Here is an 18,752-nt window from a genome sequence, read left to right on the forward strand (position 1 = left end):
GAACAAAGGCCATGCTTTAGTTTTTGGTTTTGTTTTTTTCTAACCAAATATATGTGTACATGTCCAGTGTGGTTCTGCTGGATTTACAGATATAGATCATTTATTACTATTATTATTATTATTATTATTATTATTTATATAAAATATAGAACAAATGTGGCTTTTAATCCGATTAATCTAATTAGTAATCAACAGAATAATAAATTATCAATATAATTGTTAATTGCAGCAGTCTTTGTTTTCTGTCATCACAGCCTCACACAACCGTTTAGCCTATAGAAAACTGGAATATTCTCTATGCTTTGTTTTGACTGTCAACTTGAAGGGAGGCATAAGAGAAACAGAACCTGGGCCTCTTGGACGAGAGGAAACTATGCATTCATTTAGGATCATTCCATCATTGGGATTATTCAACACGGAACCTCTGCGGTCATATGTGGACTTAACATTCCATTGTTTTCCATTTCATGACTGTCAAAAATATACAGAAGTTCTTTAGACATGGGGGCCACAAAGTGAAAGCAAAGGGTTTTGAGACCTTATAAAAAAGATCTTGGCTTGGGCACTCTTGAGGTGTTGGAATGCGAGCGGGAAGCTTCCCTTATATACAATGTGCTTTCTGGGAAAGTGGCTAAATCATTCGTTCACTCAATCCCCCCTTTCTAGACCTCCCCTCTGTTGCCCATTTTTTTTTACTGTATCCTTGGGATGCACAACGCAGACACGTTCTGCCGTTTTGATATGTATTTTGGAACGTGTTAAAAACTGATGTGAGACTACGACACATGTTCGTCTAGCTCCAGAGTAGCTAAAATTGGAGGTGTCAATTGTTATTTTTGCTGCTTGCATTTTTCTTGTCCGCTTTGCCTCTTAGGTCATACTGGGAACTGATTTTAGCAAATGACTGTTATTAATATTTCCCCAAAAGCTGACTTTTCTTGTTTGTTAAACTGCTATTTGCAGGTAATAAATATATTTGATTTACTCAGTGGAGCACGCAAGCAAATGTTGAACAGAATATTCATACTCATTTTATAAAACCAAACTGAATGGTGAAAATCATTTTGAAGTGAAAATTTTCAAATAAAAAATTCAAAGTAAAAAAAAAATAAAAAGTTTAAAGTCATTGACACCAAAGGTTATTGTGTTACATGCTGAATTGCCGCACTGAATAACTAAGACCCCGTCCACACGGAGACGCGTCTAGCTGTATACGCATACTTGTTGTATCGTATAGGCGTTTCGTCCACACGGATCCGGCGTTTTGGGAGAGTGAAACCGATATTTTTTTAAACCGGGTCCCAGAGTGGATAAATCTGAAAACACCACCCTTGCGTTTTCGTGTGGACAGCGAATCCGTATATTTTCTGAAACAATGACGTCATTAGCCCACGTCTCGCCTCTAGTCAGACACCGCTACGTCACATAACAGCAACAAAAAAAATGAACAAACACTGAACGATTGTCTTTTTATTAACTAATATTGACACAGATTAATACATGTATTGTTCCATGTTCGTTTCACAACGCATAGTCCAAATCTTCTTCTCTGTTTTTAGTGTATCTCTGTGGCAGAATTACAGCGCCACATGCTGGTCCGGAATGTATACTACATCGTTTTGTGTCGGTTTCGTGGTTTTGTGTAGATATTTCTTGAGACTAGGAGAAAAAAAAGATCGGATAGGGAAAGCTCTGACTTCGTGTGGATGTTAGCCTTAGAAGATTGAAATGCAACGTACAAGTCATTGGGACTTCTGTTATTATGCTTTTTGTAATAGGGATGTGCAATATGTATCATCTTTGATAATATTGCAATTGTTGTTTTAATGATGTGAAGTTGTTTTTTAACGATATGATGTCATCTGAAATGATTGATTACTGTATGACACTCACTTGCCTTGAAAGTGCACGCTTTCACAGATTTTGAAAAGTTTCGGGAGTCAGCTGCAGGCTTATTATTATTAAAACTAAAATGAAAACTAAGACAACAGAAATATTACTTGAAATAAAATAAATATTAACTTAGTATTAAACTTATTTTATTTCAGCTATTTGCCCAGACATAGTTTCTGATGTTGGTACTTGAAGTACTAAAATAACTAAAACTGAAATGAAATTAATAAGAACTATTACAAACTACAAAGAACTATGATAAGATAAGATAAAAGCTCTCCTCCAACCATTTCACCGTTTGGATAACTCTACTTGCCGTATTTCTCACAGCGAGTGTCATGGTGAATGCCCAAATCCACTGTAATTTTAAAATAATACTGTTTTTGTGTCACGGAATGTAGTTTTAAGAGTCTTTAGGTGATAATGTACTTGTACTTATACGTACATGTCACTGGTACTACCCCAATGACAACCTGTTGTAACCCTAAATGTATATCTTTTGTACTTTTTATTTTCCCTAAGAGTGCTGAATCGTCATTTTTGGATGTACTAGTCCATTATTAATATAAATGTCCTTCTGTCCATTTCTGTGTTTCTCAGGAGAGGTTCTAAGCCTCATGGATGACCTTTTCTCGGGTCTGGGCTCATCGTGTGTGGTAGCAGGACGCAGAAGGGGAGAACATCCTCACAGTATGATCTACTCTCTCCTTTTCAAGTGCCTGGAGCCCGACAGCCTTTATAAGTAAGAGCCACAGCAAACATGGATGTCCAACAAAGATTGAAAAAGTCCTACATTATCAGCTCTTCATTTCAGTGAGATCTTCTAAAATCTTGTTCTATTGTGACTATAATCCTGGCTGAAAGGAACAGCATGCAGCAAAGCGACACCCTTCAGCCCTAATAAAATTCATAGTCATGATTGCTTTGTTATATGTTACTACATGAAAAAGTGAGTTGCTTTTTGGGATATTAAAATGATTATTGCTATACCAGCCTAAAGGGATAGTTCACCCCCCCCCAAAAAAAACTTAAACTTAAAACACTCAGGCCATCCATGATGTAAATGGATTTGTTTCTTCATCAAAAACGATTTGGAGAAATGTGTCATTCCATCATTTGCTCACCAATGGATCCTCTGCAGTGAATGGGTGCCGTCAGAATGAGAGTCCAAACAGCTGATAAAAACATCAAAATAATCCACAAGTAATTCACACCACTCCAGTCCATCAGTTAATGTTCTGTGAAGCCAAATGCTGTGTGTTTGTGAAAAAAAGCCTCTTTTTTGTTTTGTTTTTTTCTGACTAAAATACAAATGTGTAATTCATAATAGTTTAAAAAGTCAATCCAGTTGTCTTCTCGCATCAAAATCCACCAACATATGTGTTTTGAACTGTTTTGGCTTGTAAACAGTGCTTGATCTGTGCAGATTTCTCTCCTGATTCAGATAAGATGACTTTTTCAATGGAGAATACAGCATTATGAATAGAGGAATTGTATTTTAGTCAGAAACAACAGTTTGAAGTAACTCTTCATTTCAGTGAGATCTTCTAAAATCTTGTTCTATTGTGACTATAATCCTGGCTGAAAGGAACAGCATGCAGCAAAGCGACACCCTTCAGCCCTAATAAAATTCATAGTCATGATTGCTTTGTTATATGTTACTACATGAAAAAGTGAGTTGCTTTTTGGGATATTAAAATGATTATTGCTATACCAGCCTAAAGGGATAGTTCACCCCCCCCCAAAAAAAACTTAAACTTAAAACACTCAGGCCATCCATGATGTAAATGGATTTGTTTCTTCATCAAAAACGATTTGGAGAAATGTGTCATTCCATCATTTGCTCACCAATGGATCCTCTGCAGTGAATGGGTGCCGTCAGAATGAGAGTCCAAACAGCTGATAAAAACATCAAAATAATCCACAAGTAATTCACACCACTCCAGTCCATCAGTTAATGTTCTGTGAAGCCAAATGCTGTGTGTTTGTGAAAAAAAGCCTCTTTTTTGTTTTGTTTTTTTCTGACTAAAATACAAATGTGTAATTCATAATAGTTTAAAAAGTCAATCCAGTTGTCTTCTCGCATCAAAATCCACCAACATATGTGTTTTGAACTGTTTTGGCTTGTAAACAGTGCTTGATCTGTGCAGATTTCTCTCCTGATTCAGATAAGATGACTTTTTCAATGGAGAATACAGCATTATGAATAGAGGACTTGTATTTTAGCCAGAAGCAACAGTTTGAAGTAAAAAAACATCTTAATGATGGATTTGTTTCTTATAAATATGCAACTTCTGGCTTCACAAGATGTTAACTGATGGTTAACAGCTGTTTGAACTCTCATTCTGACGGCACCCATTCACTGCAGATCCAATAGTGAGCAAGTGATGTAATGCTACAAACTCATCTATATCTTGGATTGGCTGAGGGTGAGTACATTTTCAGCAAATTTTATTTTTTTGGGTGAACTATTCCTTTAATAATCAGAGACAACTACAACTAAGTGGTTGTTTTTACTGAGAAGTGTGACATTATTAAAACACTGGATCTCATTCACTAACCATGAATTTGTGCATGAAATCTGCATATGAACAAACACAAGTACAGCTGGCTCATGAGATCTGGTCTGTATAAAAGGTGTTTATTGTGTTTGATCCGGTTTTGAGGATGGCACACTTGGTGTTGCTTGAGGATCCTGCCTTAGAGAGTGTCATACATTTGCTGAGAGTGACAAAAGGCTGTAAAGAAACAGTTGTGTGGAAAGCCCTTTTATGGAGATGGTTTGGGCGTGTTTTATGCAAATTACTAACCTAGGGCACTCTGTCGCTCATTTATAATGCTCCAACTTTATTATTATTAGAACAAGGTTAAGAACAAATCCATGTATGCATCATGTGTTGTGATTTAGGGTATTATTTATTTATTTATTTAAGAGAACTCCTGTGTGTTTAAATGATCCACATAATTATTAGTTTAGTTCAGTAATAATGTTTTTAATACTGTCGTTGCCATTTTGGTTTCATTTGTCTTTGGTTTAAATTGGCTTTGAGGATACTCACAGTTCGGCAATGAAGACAGGAGGAAAAGCAAGAACAAGCACTGCTGTGTCAGTGTCTTTCCATTTTCATCATAAGCAAGTGTGACTTGACAAAAGTATTTGCTCTGGTGGCGTGGCGTTGCTGTGCCACATCCTGTTTTTGGTGCTCATTCAAGGCAGGTTGTAATTTGTTTGGAATATGGCTCTCTTTTTCATGGAGGACAACCGCAGCTGAGCCTTATTAACATCAGTGCATTGTGGACTCAACGGCACCAAGTTTTGCAATGGAGAATAACAAGATCATCCTCATCTGACTGATTTTAGTCAAATGACAACGCAACATAATTTGAGTACACACACCAGAAGAATGTGAGAATATTTTTAATACATATAATATGTATTGCAGCATACCATGCTATTTCCTGTTTTTGGGTGTGTTTCACATTTTTCACTCAACTCCTTAATTTGAACCACATTGGTTCAACAATATAGGACTTTTGTTAATGATGTCACACACAAGTGTTAACAACTTATGCTAATTAATAATTTCAAGGTCGCAAATAATGTCAATTTTAGTTAATTCACACAGAACAATAAAATGTAGTTTATTTTTTTAAATCATGTTTGCATGTAGTATGTAATTGGCGTACACGCTATTTATTTATTTATTTTTGCTACCCGTCATTTTGTTTTATTTTATGGTTGTTTCATTGCAGGTTCCCTCTTATGCCATAGTCTAGGGTTCACTTACTCATTTATGCACATGCGCTCTCTTCGAAAACGGTCTTGTTTGTAGACATGATTGCAGTTTGAAATATATTCATATTTAAATATATTGAAAGATATTGAATGTTTCAGGAAATGCTGAATTATTGAACTATGTCAGTAACGTTCGGACCAAGTTGGCTAATTATGCTTTTGAAAAACGCATCCCTGATCTTTAATGCACTTAGGGCCCTATCATACACCCGGTGCAATACGGCTTCAGGCGCGACGCAAGTGTTTTTTGCTAGTTTCCGCCCCGACGCAGTTGTCATTTTCACGTCCTGCGCCACATTGTTTAAAGGGGTCATATGATGCGATTTAAATTTTTCCTTTCTCTTTGCAGTGTTACAAGCTCTTGGTGCATAAAGAAGATCTGTAAAGTTGCAAAGACTAAAGTCTCAAATCCAAAGAGATATTCTTTATAAAAGTTAAGAGTCAACCACGCCTACCTAAAACGGCTCGTTCTAACACCCCCCCACATTGAAAAGCATTAGCTTTGTTGTTTTGCTAATACTTCAAAATGAACCTGTGAATGTCTGTGCATTTTGCTCATTTTGTGCAATATAGAGTGCATCCAATTTCTGTTTGTTAGTAAGGAGAATTTTGGTATTTAGTCATCTCTAAATCAGCCTAACAAACAGGACAGATTTTAAAAATTATGGTTATGTGCCAACAATTTTAACAATCAACCTTAATGTCCAGCATAGCATAGTTGAGTCACGGGATAAAGTGGTGAAACTTTGAGAACAGACCATGAAAGAACGATCCTTTGAGGGCAGAATAAATCATGGCCACTGACACAGCGAAGCATGATAAACCTGTTATGACCCATACCGTGGCGTGAATTATGAGATGCATGAATTATGCATATGCTCTCTGAGGTTCAGGGTCCAAATCTCTATTAAGCTGTAGATGTGCTCATTGTAAGGCCAAAACAATTCATAAACTATATCTTAGGTACATCTGTCTTCTGCTGTTGTCTCCTTAAACACGTTTGATTGCTGTTCTGGTATATTTCACAGTTTGAAAGAACAATTAAAAAGAAACCCTTCAAGAAGAGGGAAATGTGTGTTATTTTAGCTACTAACGCTCTGGAAGGCAACCCATTTCAAGACTATGACAAGATCTTTAAATGCTTCCTGATTTCTTTTTCCTAAATGGCTGATATTAAGATTAGCATACCAATGAGGAACACTGTAAACATTTTACTTCCAAAAGTATATATTTTTTTTTATGTGTCCGTGCTTCAGAAATGTCACATGTTTGGTCTCTGGAAAAAATAATCAAGATCTAGAGCATCAAACAGCCCAGATGCATATTTTCAAGCACAAAGCAAACTCCTAAAAGCCATATGCCCTCTAGCATTGATTTAGCAGAGCTTCACTGTGAAAGCATAATTTCAGAGTTAATTATTTTTGGTGTAAAAACATATAAGAAAACTTTATGGAATGACTAGGGATGTAACGATTAACCGTGAGCCGGTTGAAAATTGATTCAAATATGTGACGATTCAAATCGGTTGAGATGCTAAACAAATCGCGATTCAATTAGGGGTAGGAGTTTATATGAATGTATGTCTGAGGGGAACTTACTGTCTTTAGAAAAGTTTAGATGGTATTTCTTCTTTTCATTATTGCCTCTGTATAATGCATATTAAAGTTCATAAGTGCAGCGCTGCTTTGTTTACAGCGGAAACCAAGGAAACGCTTTAAGCGCCACCTGCTGGCAGAGAGTGAATCTGTGTCTCATTCAGCTCGTCTGCTGTTTCTGTTTCATGCAGATATTTTGTATGTATAGTTTCACAAAACAGAAGCAAAACCATTCTGTTTTTGCTTCAAATTTCGAAATTATACAATGTAATTTAGATTAAAAACTGCTCATGTTGCATGTATGCAGCATCTTTGTTTGGATCATGATTAAAATGCAGTGGTTGCCTCTAATTTTAAATGGAAAGAGCACAGACAAAGCCTTATTTTGTTTTTATGAAGAGATTAATTTTTTTTTTATGTTACCTATTTTTTTGATTTGGGGCTTGTTTAAAAATTTCCATTTAGTTTTGTTATTTACATTTACATTATATTTAAATTTTGTTATTTAGCAGATGCTTTTATCCAAAGCAACTTACAAATGAGGACAATAGAAGCAATCAAAACCAACAAAAGAGCAATAATATGCAAGTGCTATATTAGTATATTATTAGTGTTATATTTCAATTTCACAAAGAAACATGTAGCATTTTGTCCAAGCAATAATAAAAGGACACATTTATTTATAATTTGTCTTAAATCTCATTTTGTTAAAAAAATAAATAAATCGAATCGTGAGTTGAGTGAATCGTTACATCTCTAGGAACGACTGAAAAGCTTCCACAGAATCCCTGTCTGACACAGTCATATCCAGTAATATCAGTTTAACTGCACTGACACTATCGGTCAGATGAGAACAAAAGAGTTAAGCTGAATAATGACACTAACTTTGCAACATCAACCCTGATATTGAATTGAATCAACTTTGAACTAAATTGAGCTGAATACTGACAATTTTGTCTTCTGAAGAGCAGCTTATTTACTTCTGAAATTGAATTTGTTTCATAATTGTTGAGTTTTACAACATTAACTGTTATTTTTCTGTTTATTAATGTGAAGCTGCTTTGAGACAATCTGTTTTGTATAAAGCGCTGTATAAATCAATGTGACTTGACATGTCAGCATCTGTTCCTCTCCCCATCAAACAAATGCATCCATCCTCTGTCTCCATATCCATTATCATCCTCCATTATCAATTGCTAGTGTTTACTAAGTCAAACATCACTATTACTAAATTGCTCAAACTTAGAGCTCCTGATTAAGGGTGTGTGATATTTATCGTCTATGATAATATGAAAATTGTTGTGTTAACGATGTGTGAGCTGACATTATCGAGTATACCACTCACTTTACAAGTAAGAGTGACATTTTCCAGAAATTAAGCGCGTGAGCACGATCGCAAATGAGATTGATTTTAAACGACAGTTCAACAAACAAGAAATTAATATTGAGTGAGTTACATTTTAGACACAATGTTGTCTGCTTCGTCAACAAAAATAGTTCCAAAAAAGTCAATCAGAACATTAGTTCATCTCAGAGCAACACTGCAATGATCCATTCATAACTAGACAGTCACTTGCTTCGTTACTAAAGGAATCAGCCATTTTGAATGAATCATTTGAATGAATGATTTAATGAATCACTCATTAAGACAGGGACTTTGCCGCCACCTACTGGCGGTTTTAGCGTCATAAATATACATGACAGGCCTAAACCAGCCAAATTACCAGCACTAAAACACACTCAACAAAATATTGTTTAATTATCATTATCGACAAAATAATCCCAAATACTGAGATTTTATTTGTTGTCAATATTACACACCCCTTCTTCTGAAATGCTAAAAAAATCCCTCAAAACATTGTACAGCAATGCCTTGACCACCACTAACAACAGTCACTGTATAGCAAAGTGCAAGTACCACTCAGATTTTCTTCAGAAAATCTTGTTCTCAGTTGACATCTCAGTTTGTTCTAGAACTATGAGATTAAATTGTGAGCAAATGGCGATGTTTGCTGAACTTTGCGGAAAACAGCTATACGTCTGTCTGTTGAAGATCTCAACAGTGTCTCAATCTGTGCTCAGATTAGCCAAAAACAACTCATTTAACAGCTGAACGATAGGTGCCAGAAATCAAAACAGCCATGAGCTGAGAAAAGCCAAATATACAGGAGTAACCAGAGAATGGTGAAGCTGATGTGAGAAAAAAAAGAGAGATGCAGAACGTCAGCCAGGCAGGGGAATGTGTGTATTGCCGGCGTGTTTTGACATTCCCAGCGATGAGCCAGACCACTTTGCCTTTGTTCTCCTGGGTGATCTTTATCACTGCCAACTGTTCACAGAGTTCCTCAAACTTGGAGTTGGATTTAAATGGCATGTGACATCCAGCGAGAAGCAAAGATAAGAAACATGAAGTATTCTGAAGAAAACTACAGAGGAAAAAAATGGTTGCATTAAGAAATTTTAACATCCATGCAATTTTTCCATTGCACAAAAGGTTATTTATAGTAGAATAAGGTTATTTAGACTATTAAAACATTCTTCACATTAAGAAAAAATATTGTTCTTTTAAGAACTGATTATTTAAAGGTGCTTTGGGGAACAAAAAAAAATTGATTTTATGGTATCGCTATGAAAACATAATTTTCATGAGCATAAGGTAGAGTGAGATCTAATTCAGTATAATGCATAAAATATCAAATCATTATATAATATCATTCTCACTGTAATTCTTGTGAATTTCAGTTTTGTTTTTAGAACTGTTCACTGAAAGGTTCTTTTGGGAACCAAAAATGCTGCTTCTATGGCATCACTGTGAAAACCTCCCTTTGGAACCTTTATTTTAAGAGTGTAAGGTAGAGTGAGAGCTAATTCGGAGCACGTAACAACAAAAAGTACTTTTGCCATCTTTGCAACACCTTAAACAACTCAAAACAGCAACTATTCCAGAGTTCCCCGTCTGAAGTCCTTAAACCAAACTACAAATTGTCTGAAAAAAAAAAAAAAAACACTCTACTGGGCGACCGTGCAACCACATAATTCAAACAATGTGATTGTTTGAGCCAGTGTTGTTCTGATGAGATTGGCAGCGGATGGTGGCTGGCCTGCATTTGGAGTGATGTCTTTTGGTGAGGTTAAGCAAAGGAATGCCACACTCCTTCGTTGAATAACAAGATCAGGCAAACTATGCAAGCCATGTATAAACAGACTGCATTACAAACAAAACAATCAGCCGGTGGTTATTGAAATATGGATTTCCAAGCAAAGGAAGAGTCAAAGTGTCGAAACCGTGCCGTGTAAAGAAACGTCTCTTTGGAAGCTGGGAAAAGACATTTCTGGCATTCTTCCGTTGTCTTATGCATAGTCAGAGCGCATATCCATTTCATCAGATACATCAAATTCATCTGATGGCAGCAGTGCTTGTTATAAAAAAAGCTGGAATGAAGAAATGTCTGCTCTGACTGGCAACTTGGGGTTGGATGCATGCAATGTTGGTTTACGGTATGACCGCACAACAGCATTTCTCGTAATGAAGGAACTGAAATAAATATTTAAAATGTGCTTTTTGACTTAATCTGATGCTGGCACATTGCATATAAACTTGGAGAGTATTGTATGCAAATCTACTTAATTCGTGGTTACAGTAAACTTGACGTACTGTACCATACAGCTGTACCAAGATTTGGAGCTATACTGAGGTTATGAGGCATGTCTAAGAGCGTTTATTATTTAAGTTATAAAATATGAAAGGCTATTGTGAATATAGTCATCACAAATGGCCTTCATTTTTGTTTCACCTTCATCTGGGACTATATTCACAATACAGCATGGTCTTGAGTACTCAATATCTACCAAAATTTTAACATTGTTATACAACAAGTATAACACACACAGTTTTTGTGCAGCAACACGTTTCATTTCATAGCTCGTACTCCATAGTATGGCCGAAATCATGTGGACATCCCTTTCTAATTAATGGGTTTGGGAAATCCAGTAATTCCCAGTAATGACATGCAGTGGCATTCTACAAAAGTGTGTGCTTTCAGCTTTGTTGCAACAGCTTGGGAAGATCGGCAATAGTAATTAAATATAAGGGGCCAAGCACTACAGGGGCAAAATGATGAGCAAGCAAGCATTGAGCATCAGACCAACTTCAAAAATTAGTAAATAAAGATTACCAAAATTGTTGAAATCCCATAAATACAATCACTTTCAGTGTGACATAATTGCTTATTAGTTGTGACCAATAGGTGGCGCTGACTCCACATTTGTCTGGTGTGATCAGTGTTGGGTGACAATGACACACACCAAGTATGGTGTCAATATGTCAAAGCCTTGCAGGGATACAGCCTCAGATGCAGTTTGGCATCACGCCATCAAATTCATTGTTGTGGTAAACGAAAACAATGTTGTCTGTCAATGTGAAATCCATAACAGTTTGCCAGAATTGTATGAAGATGATCTGATTCAAATTTGGTGAAAATCGCACCCATGGTCTAGTAGGAGGTTTTTTTTTTTTTATGTCGATTTTTAAGTAAAATCAAAATGGCAGAGAGGACTATGGCATAATTGGTATCTATGTTCTCAGTATGACCCAAAGAATCTTGATTAAGACCACTTTCATGACAATAGTTAAAATTAATCAAAATGTATTAGCATTTATTAAGATTTAAGACAGGTGGCGCTGTTCCAAAACTGTTTGAGTACCTTCAGGGCATGGTGGCAATGACACATTTTGAGTTCCGCAACGATTCGCCAATGCGTTCGTACAATACAGCATTTTATGACATAACTCAAATTGTTTGATGGACATGGCAAAATTGGGTGTTGTTCGATTTGCACCGAAACTAAAGAGGCCAGTCTTGTGTTTTTTGGCCAAACTGTTCAGAAAAAAAATAATATAATGCTTATATCTTGGCTGTTTTTGCCATTTTTCATGTGTCCTTACCACTAGGTGGCACTGTGCCGAAACTGTGCAGGTACCATTAGATCATGGTTGTCATGACACACACCAAGTTTGGTTTGAATACACTAAAGCATTGTGGAGATATATCCTCTCGTCCAATTTGGTGTGCTCTTCGTCGAATTTATTCATGCGTTATTCCAGAACGGTTTGACTAATCAACTTGAATTCCACTACTTTTTGTCGCCATGGTCTAAAGATGTTGTGGTTCGATTTCCATGTCAAATGAAGCAGCGATCTAGGAGTTAAAAAAAAAAGTAGGTTTTTTTTGTTGTTGTTTTTTTTTTTGGGGGGGGGGGAATTAAAAGATCATTAGAGTGAGAAATTTTTTTTTTGTTTTGAGCATAAACGTGAGTGCAACTTTGGACAGCTGATGGCGCTAGAGGAATTGAGTAAGAGACTACAAATTTGTTGTGGCTAATGTTCAGACTGTTTGAAAAACCTGCTCAACAGAGCCAACTCTGATGCACAGAGCAATCCAGAGATCTGACTATGAATCTTGTAGGGTGGTTGTCATCAAGAACTAGTGTTTCAAGAGCCATTAAGAACAAACTAACAAACATGACGTGACCGTTGCACTGGAGTAAGATAACATTTCATACAGTACTTTTTGAGTTGGGAAGATATTTGCAAGTAATGTAGGCTTGATTTTTTTTTTCTTCTTCTTCTACTTCCTTTCACCTCTCGCAAGTGGAAAGAGTAAAATGGTGACTGAGGTGGAGTGGTCTATGAGTTCCATGATATTTAGACCTATTTTTAACCTGTTTATATGGTGTGTATATCCCTGCACAGCATCCATAGAGGCCATATATTTCTCTTAGATTTGTTTCTACACAGTGCAAATAGCCTCTGCCTAATAACAATAACTAGGCATAGTTATTTAGACTACACATAGACGGTCAAACGTAGTTAACTAGTAAGGATCAGTCACCTCAATGACCCGACCTGTTCATGCCAGCTGATGCTGGGCGGTTTTTCCCTGTGATTAGCAGTGGAGCCAGGGTTGTTTAGCGCACATGGTGCTGGGTGGTCTGAGAAAATGCTGAGCAGCAGTTTTAATGTGTTTTGTATTTGCCAAACGGAACTCCGTCATTAGAGGAAGTGGGAGTCCCATTTAAGCTGCTATTAGCTGTAATGGCCAGGGTTTTTTTTGCTTGTCAGGCACGCAATTTCCTAATGTAACAGAATCCACTGGAATCCCTACACTCCTGCCTGTGTGTTTTCAGTGGTCTGAGGCTCATAAACAAGAACTCCAGAATCACTCTTTCAGGGACACCTTTCGGTTTTAATGATTTTGTCGCATGATGTCATGTTTATTTTGGCTAATCCCAAAGTTATTTTGTGTTTTTTCAGCTCTATTTGTGCAAATGTCTGTTTGTTTCAGTTGCATGGAACTTAAAGACAGAGATTAGGAAACACACTGAAGCAGACTTTTTCTCACGTCCACCCCGTCCTCTCTTCTAGGTTCACTCTGTATGCTGTGGACAGCCGTGGTAGTCGGTCGGATGCAAGTTTTGTGACCGTCCGCACGTCATGTCCGATGGTGGATGACAGCAAAGCAGAAGGTACACTGCCATTCTCCTTCACTCCATTCACACGTGTGAATGAACAGAGTGAGCCGCGCGCCAGTGAAATGTCATCTTCACACCCATCTGAGGTGGCAGATCTTCATGTCCTGTCTGTTTATGATTACATCATCCATAGTGGCTAGACCATTTTACTTGAATAAAATTCACAGGTCTGGCAGCAGTATGAATCACAGGGATGTACAGCACTCAAACTCCATGTCAATGCAGAAGTAAGATTACAGAAAGTTCACTCAAAGGAAGGGAAATATAGGACTTGCGTTGCAAGTTATAATGTGATAATATGTGTTAAGAAAGAATTAAAGCATGTTATGAAATCTGATCTTTGGTTCTCATTTTCTTGTGAAAAAGAAGTGTGCTTAATTATATTGAATATGCACTTGTAGTGTACTTCAAATCCTAAAAGTATATTTTAAAAAAGCTGAATATCTAGATATGATCTTAATGAAATATAATGCCACTTAAAGGAAAGGTATGTGATTTTTCAAAAACACTTTAGAAAACTGATTCGGGCCGAATAGCAAAACAAACTTGTAGCCAATCAGCAATAAGTGGCGTGTCTACTCGTGATGTGGAGGAGAGAGCTTTCAGTGCATGGGATGGACATTAGCCGAGCCGAGCGACAGAAAGATAGAGATGGCGGATAAAAAACAAAAGAGGAAAACGTCTGCGGAAAGATAAGGCAAGAAGTAGGACCCGTGTAAAATATTGGATCAGCTGCCTGGGTTGCGTACGTATATGTGGGGCGGAGCTATCAAAATAGGGGCAAGACCCTTTTGGGGTAGGGGCGTGTTTGTTTTGGTGATTTCAAATATCAACATTGACTACCAGAAATCACTTACTCTGCCTTTAAGTGCATTTAAAGAGAGACGGTTTCTTAACGCATTTAAGTACACTACTAAAAAGTGCACTTTGTAATCATGTCAAATTAAAAGTTTTAGAATAAAGTACCTTTTAAATAATTGTTTTAATAATCTTGTGTCATGCTTTAAAGAAGCTAAAGCGCTTGAGTATAATTTTAACTGTAGTGTGTTATTCAACATTAAATTTAAAGTTAAAAGTACTAAATTGCAGCTACAAATGTATAATACAAAATATATTTAAATACATGATGTACAAGTTTGAGTAGAAAAGACATTAAAGTATATTTTAGTTTACCATAAATGCTTGTCAGTACATTCACCAATCCATTTTAATCATATTTCAAACACAATGAAAGTAATTCTGAAATTAAATATAATAATGTACTTAAGTCCAACTTAAGTGGGAATAATATAAACTATAATACACTTTCATTTAATTGCATTTAACATGCAGTTGCACATTTAGTCCACACTTAAGCATATTATTTTAAAGTATATACTTTTCCTAATAACTATTCTTTTTAAAAGTATGCTAAAGTGCACTTCTTTTTCACAAGGTTTCAAAAAAAATAAAATAAATAAAAAACAGGCAGTCATTTGTCAGTCATTAAAAATAAGAGAAAACATCTGAAACGATCGGATTTTCTTAGAAAGCTTGTTCTTTGAAAACAGACAGTTCAGATTTCAAATGTCAGATATGCTTTCCCCTCAAACAGAGATCGCAGACAAAGTGTACAACCTCTATAATGGCTACACCAGTGGAAAGGAGCAACAGACGGCCTACAACACCCTGATGGAGATCTCCCCCCCGCTGCTTTATCGTGTACAACATCACTACAATTCCCACTATGAGAAGTTTGGAGACTTTGTGTGGAGAAGTGAGGATGAGCTTGGCCCCAGGTGAGGAAGACAATGACCGAACAAAGCAGTGCTCCTGATGATAGCGTTGCAGTACTTTGTCAGTCCTTTGCTTTCTTTCTCTCGGAGACTAACCTCTATCTCCCACCATTTACTCATTTCTTTACTGAGGACAATCAAGGTAACACTTTAGATACGGGAACACTATTCACTAACTAGTTGCTTATTAGCATGCATATTATTATCATATTGGCTGTTTATTAGTACCTATAAAGCACAAATGAATGCATGACCATATTCTGGATCCCTTAACACTACCCAGCAAATTAGGAGTTTATTGAAGGAAAACGCTTAGTTAATAGTGAATATGTGTTCCCTAATCTAAAGTATTATCCAATCTAATCAGATAGAAAAAAAAAAAGTCATTTTTAAAACACAAATGGCATATGTGACCCGCTTATGACCACTACGTCATAAGCGTCAATTTCTCGAAATTGAGATTTATGCATCATCTGAAAGCTAAATAAATAAGCTTTCCATTGATGTATGGTTTGTTAGGATAGGACAATATTTGAAAATCTGTAAAAAAAAAATACTGAGCAAAAAAAAATCGAAATACTGAGAAAATCACCTTTAAAGTTGTCCAGATGAAGTTCTTAGCAATGCATATTATGTTTTTTGTTTTTTTTTGGGTATTGCTACAAATATACCCCAGTGACTTAAGACTGGTTTTGTGGTCCAGGGTCACATATATGTTAAAGCAAAATAGGATAAGCACACTTTTCAAGCCAAACATTTCACAAAAAGAAGTATGTTACTGTAGGTTTTAAATGATAAATCAATAGATATGGTATAAAACTGAGCATACCTTCCACCCTGGAATTGTGAAGCATGCATTCATGATACACTTTATGGACAAATGTATTGGGACGCCTGACTATTAAACCAACAGGGACTTGACTAAATACATTGTCATTAATATTAAGTTGTTCCCCCATTTGCAGCTATAACAGCTTCCACTCTTCTGGGAAGGTTTTCTACAAGATTTTGGAGTGTTTCTGTAGGAAGTGTTGCCATTTGTTAGGTCAGGCACTGGTTTTGGATGAGAAGGCCTGGCTGGCAGTCTCTATTCCAGTTCGTCCCAAAGGTGTTGGATGGGGTTGAGGTCAGCGGGCCAGTCAAGTTCTTCCACACAAAACTCATCCAACCATGCTTTGTGCACTTGAGCACAGTCATGCTGGAGTAGAAAAGGCCCTTCTCCAAACTGTTACCACAAAGTTGGAAGCATAGCATTGTCCAAAATGTCTTGTTATGCTGAAGCATTAAGATTTCCCTTTATTAGCCCAACCCCTGAAAAAAAAAGCCCCATACCATTATCCCTCCTGCACCAAACTTTAAAGTTGTCAAAATGCAGTCTGGCAGGTCTCCTAGCATTTGCCAAACCCAGACTCGCTCATCAGACTGCCACACAGAGTAGCGTGATTCGTCTCTCCACAGAACAGGTTTCCACTGCTCCAGAGTCCAGTGGTGGTGTGCTTTACACACTCCATCAGACGATTGGCATGCACTTGGTGATGTGAGGCTTGCATGCAGTTGCTTGGCCATTGAAACCCATTCCATGAAGCTCGCGCCGTGCAGTTTCTGTGCTGTTATGAATGCCGTTGGAAGTTTGGATCTCTTCAGCTATGTTGGTGACTTTTATGCACCTGTGACTATATGAGGTCTTCTGCTTTGTGGCTGAGTTGCTGCTGTTCCTAAACACTTCCACTTTCCAATAATACCACTTACAGTTGACCGTAAAATAGGTAATACTTTAGAATAGGGAACACGTATTCACTATTAACTAAGAGTTTTCCCTGAACAAACTACAAATGTTCTGCTTATTAATAGTTAGTATGGTAGTTATTACGTTTAGATATGGTGTAGGATTAAGGGATCTAGAATGTGGTCATGCAGAATAAGGCATTAATATGTGCTTTATAAGTACTAATAAACAGCCAATATGCTAGTAATACGCATGCTGATAAGCAACTAGTTAATAGTAAGAATCCAATTAACAGATTTGGGCCACATTCAGCTGCGGTATTAACAAAATCGTTGTGATTGTTAACTGTTAGTGGAGCATGTTGATAGTTAATGTAATGATCCTTATGATAAAGAAATACTGTAAAAGAGTACTTTTTATGGATCGTTTACTTTAAAATAATATATAAGAACAAACTGAATGTAATTCAGTTAATTGCATGTTAATTGCAATTAAATGAAAAAGTATTATAATTTGAATTTATACTAAACTTTAGAGTGCTTTTTTGACCCACTCAAGTAGGACTTCAGTACATCTTTAAGTGCAAATTCATAATCATTTCATTACTGCTGGAAGGCCACTTGCTGTGATATATTGTTATTGAACATTCATACATATTTAAGGGTTGCTTGAAAATATGTAGGTGTTTATGAACAGCCTCTATATTTGTAGGCAAAATACAAAGAGGAAGTGTGCACAGTCCCTTCCACCGGCCCCTGGTTTAGCTCTGCTTTGGCTGGGGCCATCAGAAGGTTGCCATCCTAAACTCTCTGAGAATGTTTGTGTAATCTGTTCTCTGGCAGAGCTAGCAGGGGAATGAAACCTAGACCACCAATTACAGTTCATTTTTTCCTCCTTTTTGGGAGGAACCAATAATCTTTATGAATATCAACACAGGATTTGCATTAGGATAAAATATCATATTTTGGAGCAGTAAATAATGCTTGTCCTAAAACAGGGCATATGTTTCATAAAAAAAAAATTTAAAACGACTTTTGATCATATTTTGTCTTTGAAAAAAAAAAAAAAAAGGAAATATAGTTGTCGAGCAGGCAATTTTTAATGGATGTGTGCACTGTGTAGTTTTACACTTTTTTCCTCTTTTTTTACTACACTAAACTCATAGTTTATTTTCTTTTTCTTTTTTATGTGCTTATTTTATTTTTAGAACCATTGTTTTCATTGTAAGAAATAAATCACTTTAATGTAAGCTATTCGTTTTTGGCATTTTATAAGAAAAAAAGAAAAGAAAAGAAAGAAAAACAATTGCTTTTACATTATATTTGTAATATATTTAAAGAAAAATAAGGATGTTCAAGACTATAAAAACGAAAAAAAAAAAGTATGTATATATATATATATATATATATATATATATGTATGTATATATATATATG

General features: G+C 36.3%; 1 protein-coding gene across 2 annotated transcripts in view; it reads left to right on the plus strand.

The window, feature by feature from the left end:
• The window catches only part of LOC107727993 (astrotactin-2-like), a 236,493-nt gene that overhangs the window by 216,476 nt on the left and 1,265 nt on the right, over positions 1 to 18,752 (plus strand). For both annotated transcript variants that reach the window (XM_016538046.1, XM_016538051.1), the window contains 3 exons: positions 2,494 to 2,635; positions 13,709 to 13,809; positions 15,410 to 15,593. In XM_016538046.1, the coding sequence (XP_016393532.1) occupies positions 2,494 to 2,635; positions 13,709 to 13,809; positions 15,410 to 15,593 (427 nt within the window). The remainder of the gene's footprint in view (positions 1 to 2,493; positions 2,636 to 13,708; positions 13,810 to 15,409; positions 15,594 to 18,752) is intronic.

The sequence above is a fragment of the Sinocyclocheilus rhinocerous genome, unplaced genomic scaffold (genome assembly GCF_001515625.1).
Source record: "Sinocyclocheilus rhinocerous isolate Xijiao unplaced genomic scaffold, SAMN03320098_v1.1 scaffold1364, whole genome shotgun sequence".
NCBI lineage: Eukaryota > Metazoa > Chordata > Actinopteri > Cypriniformes > Cyprinidae > Sinocyclocheilus > Sinocyclocheilus rhinocerous.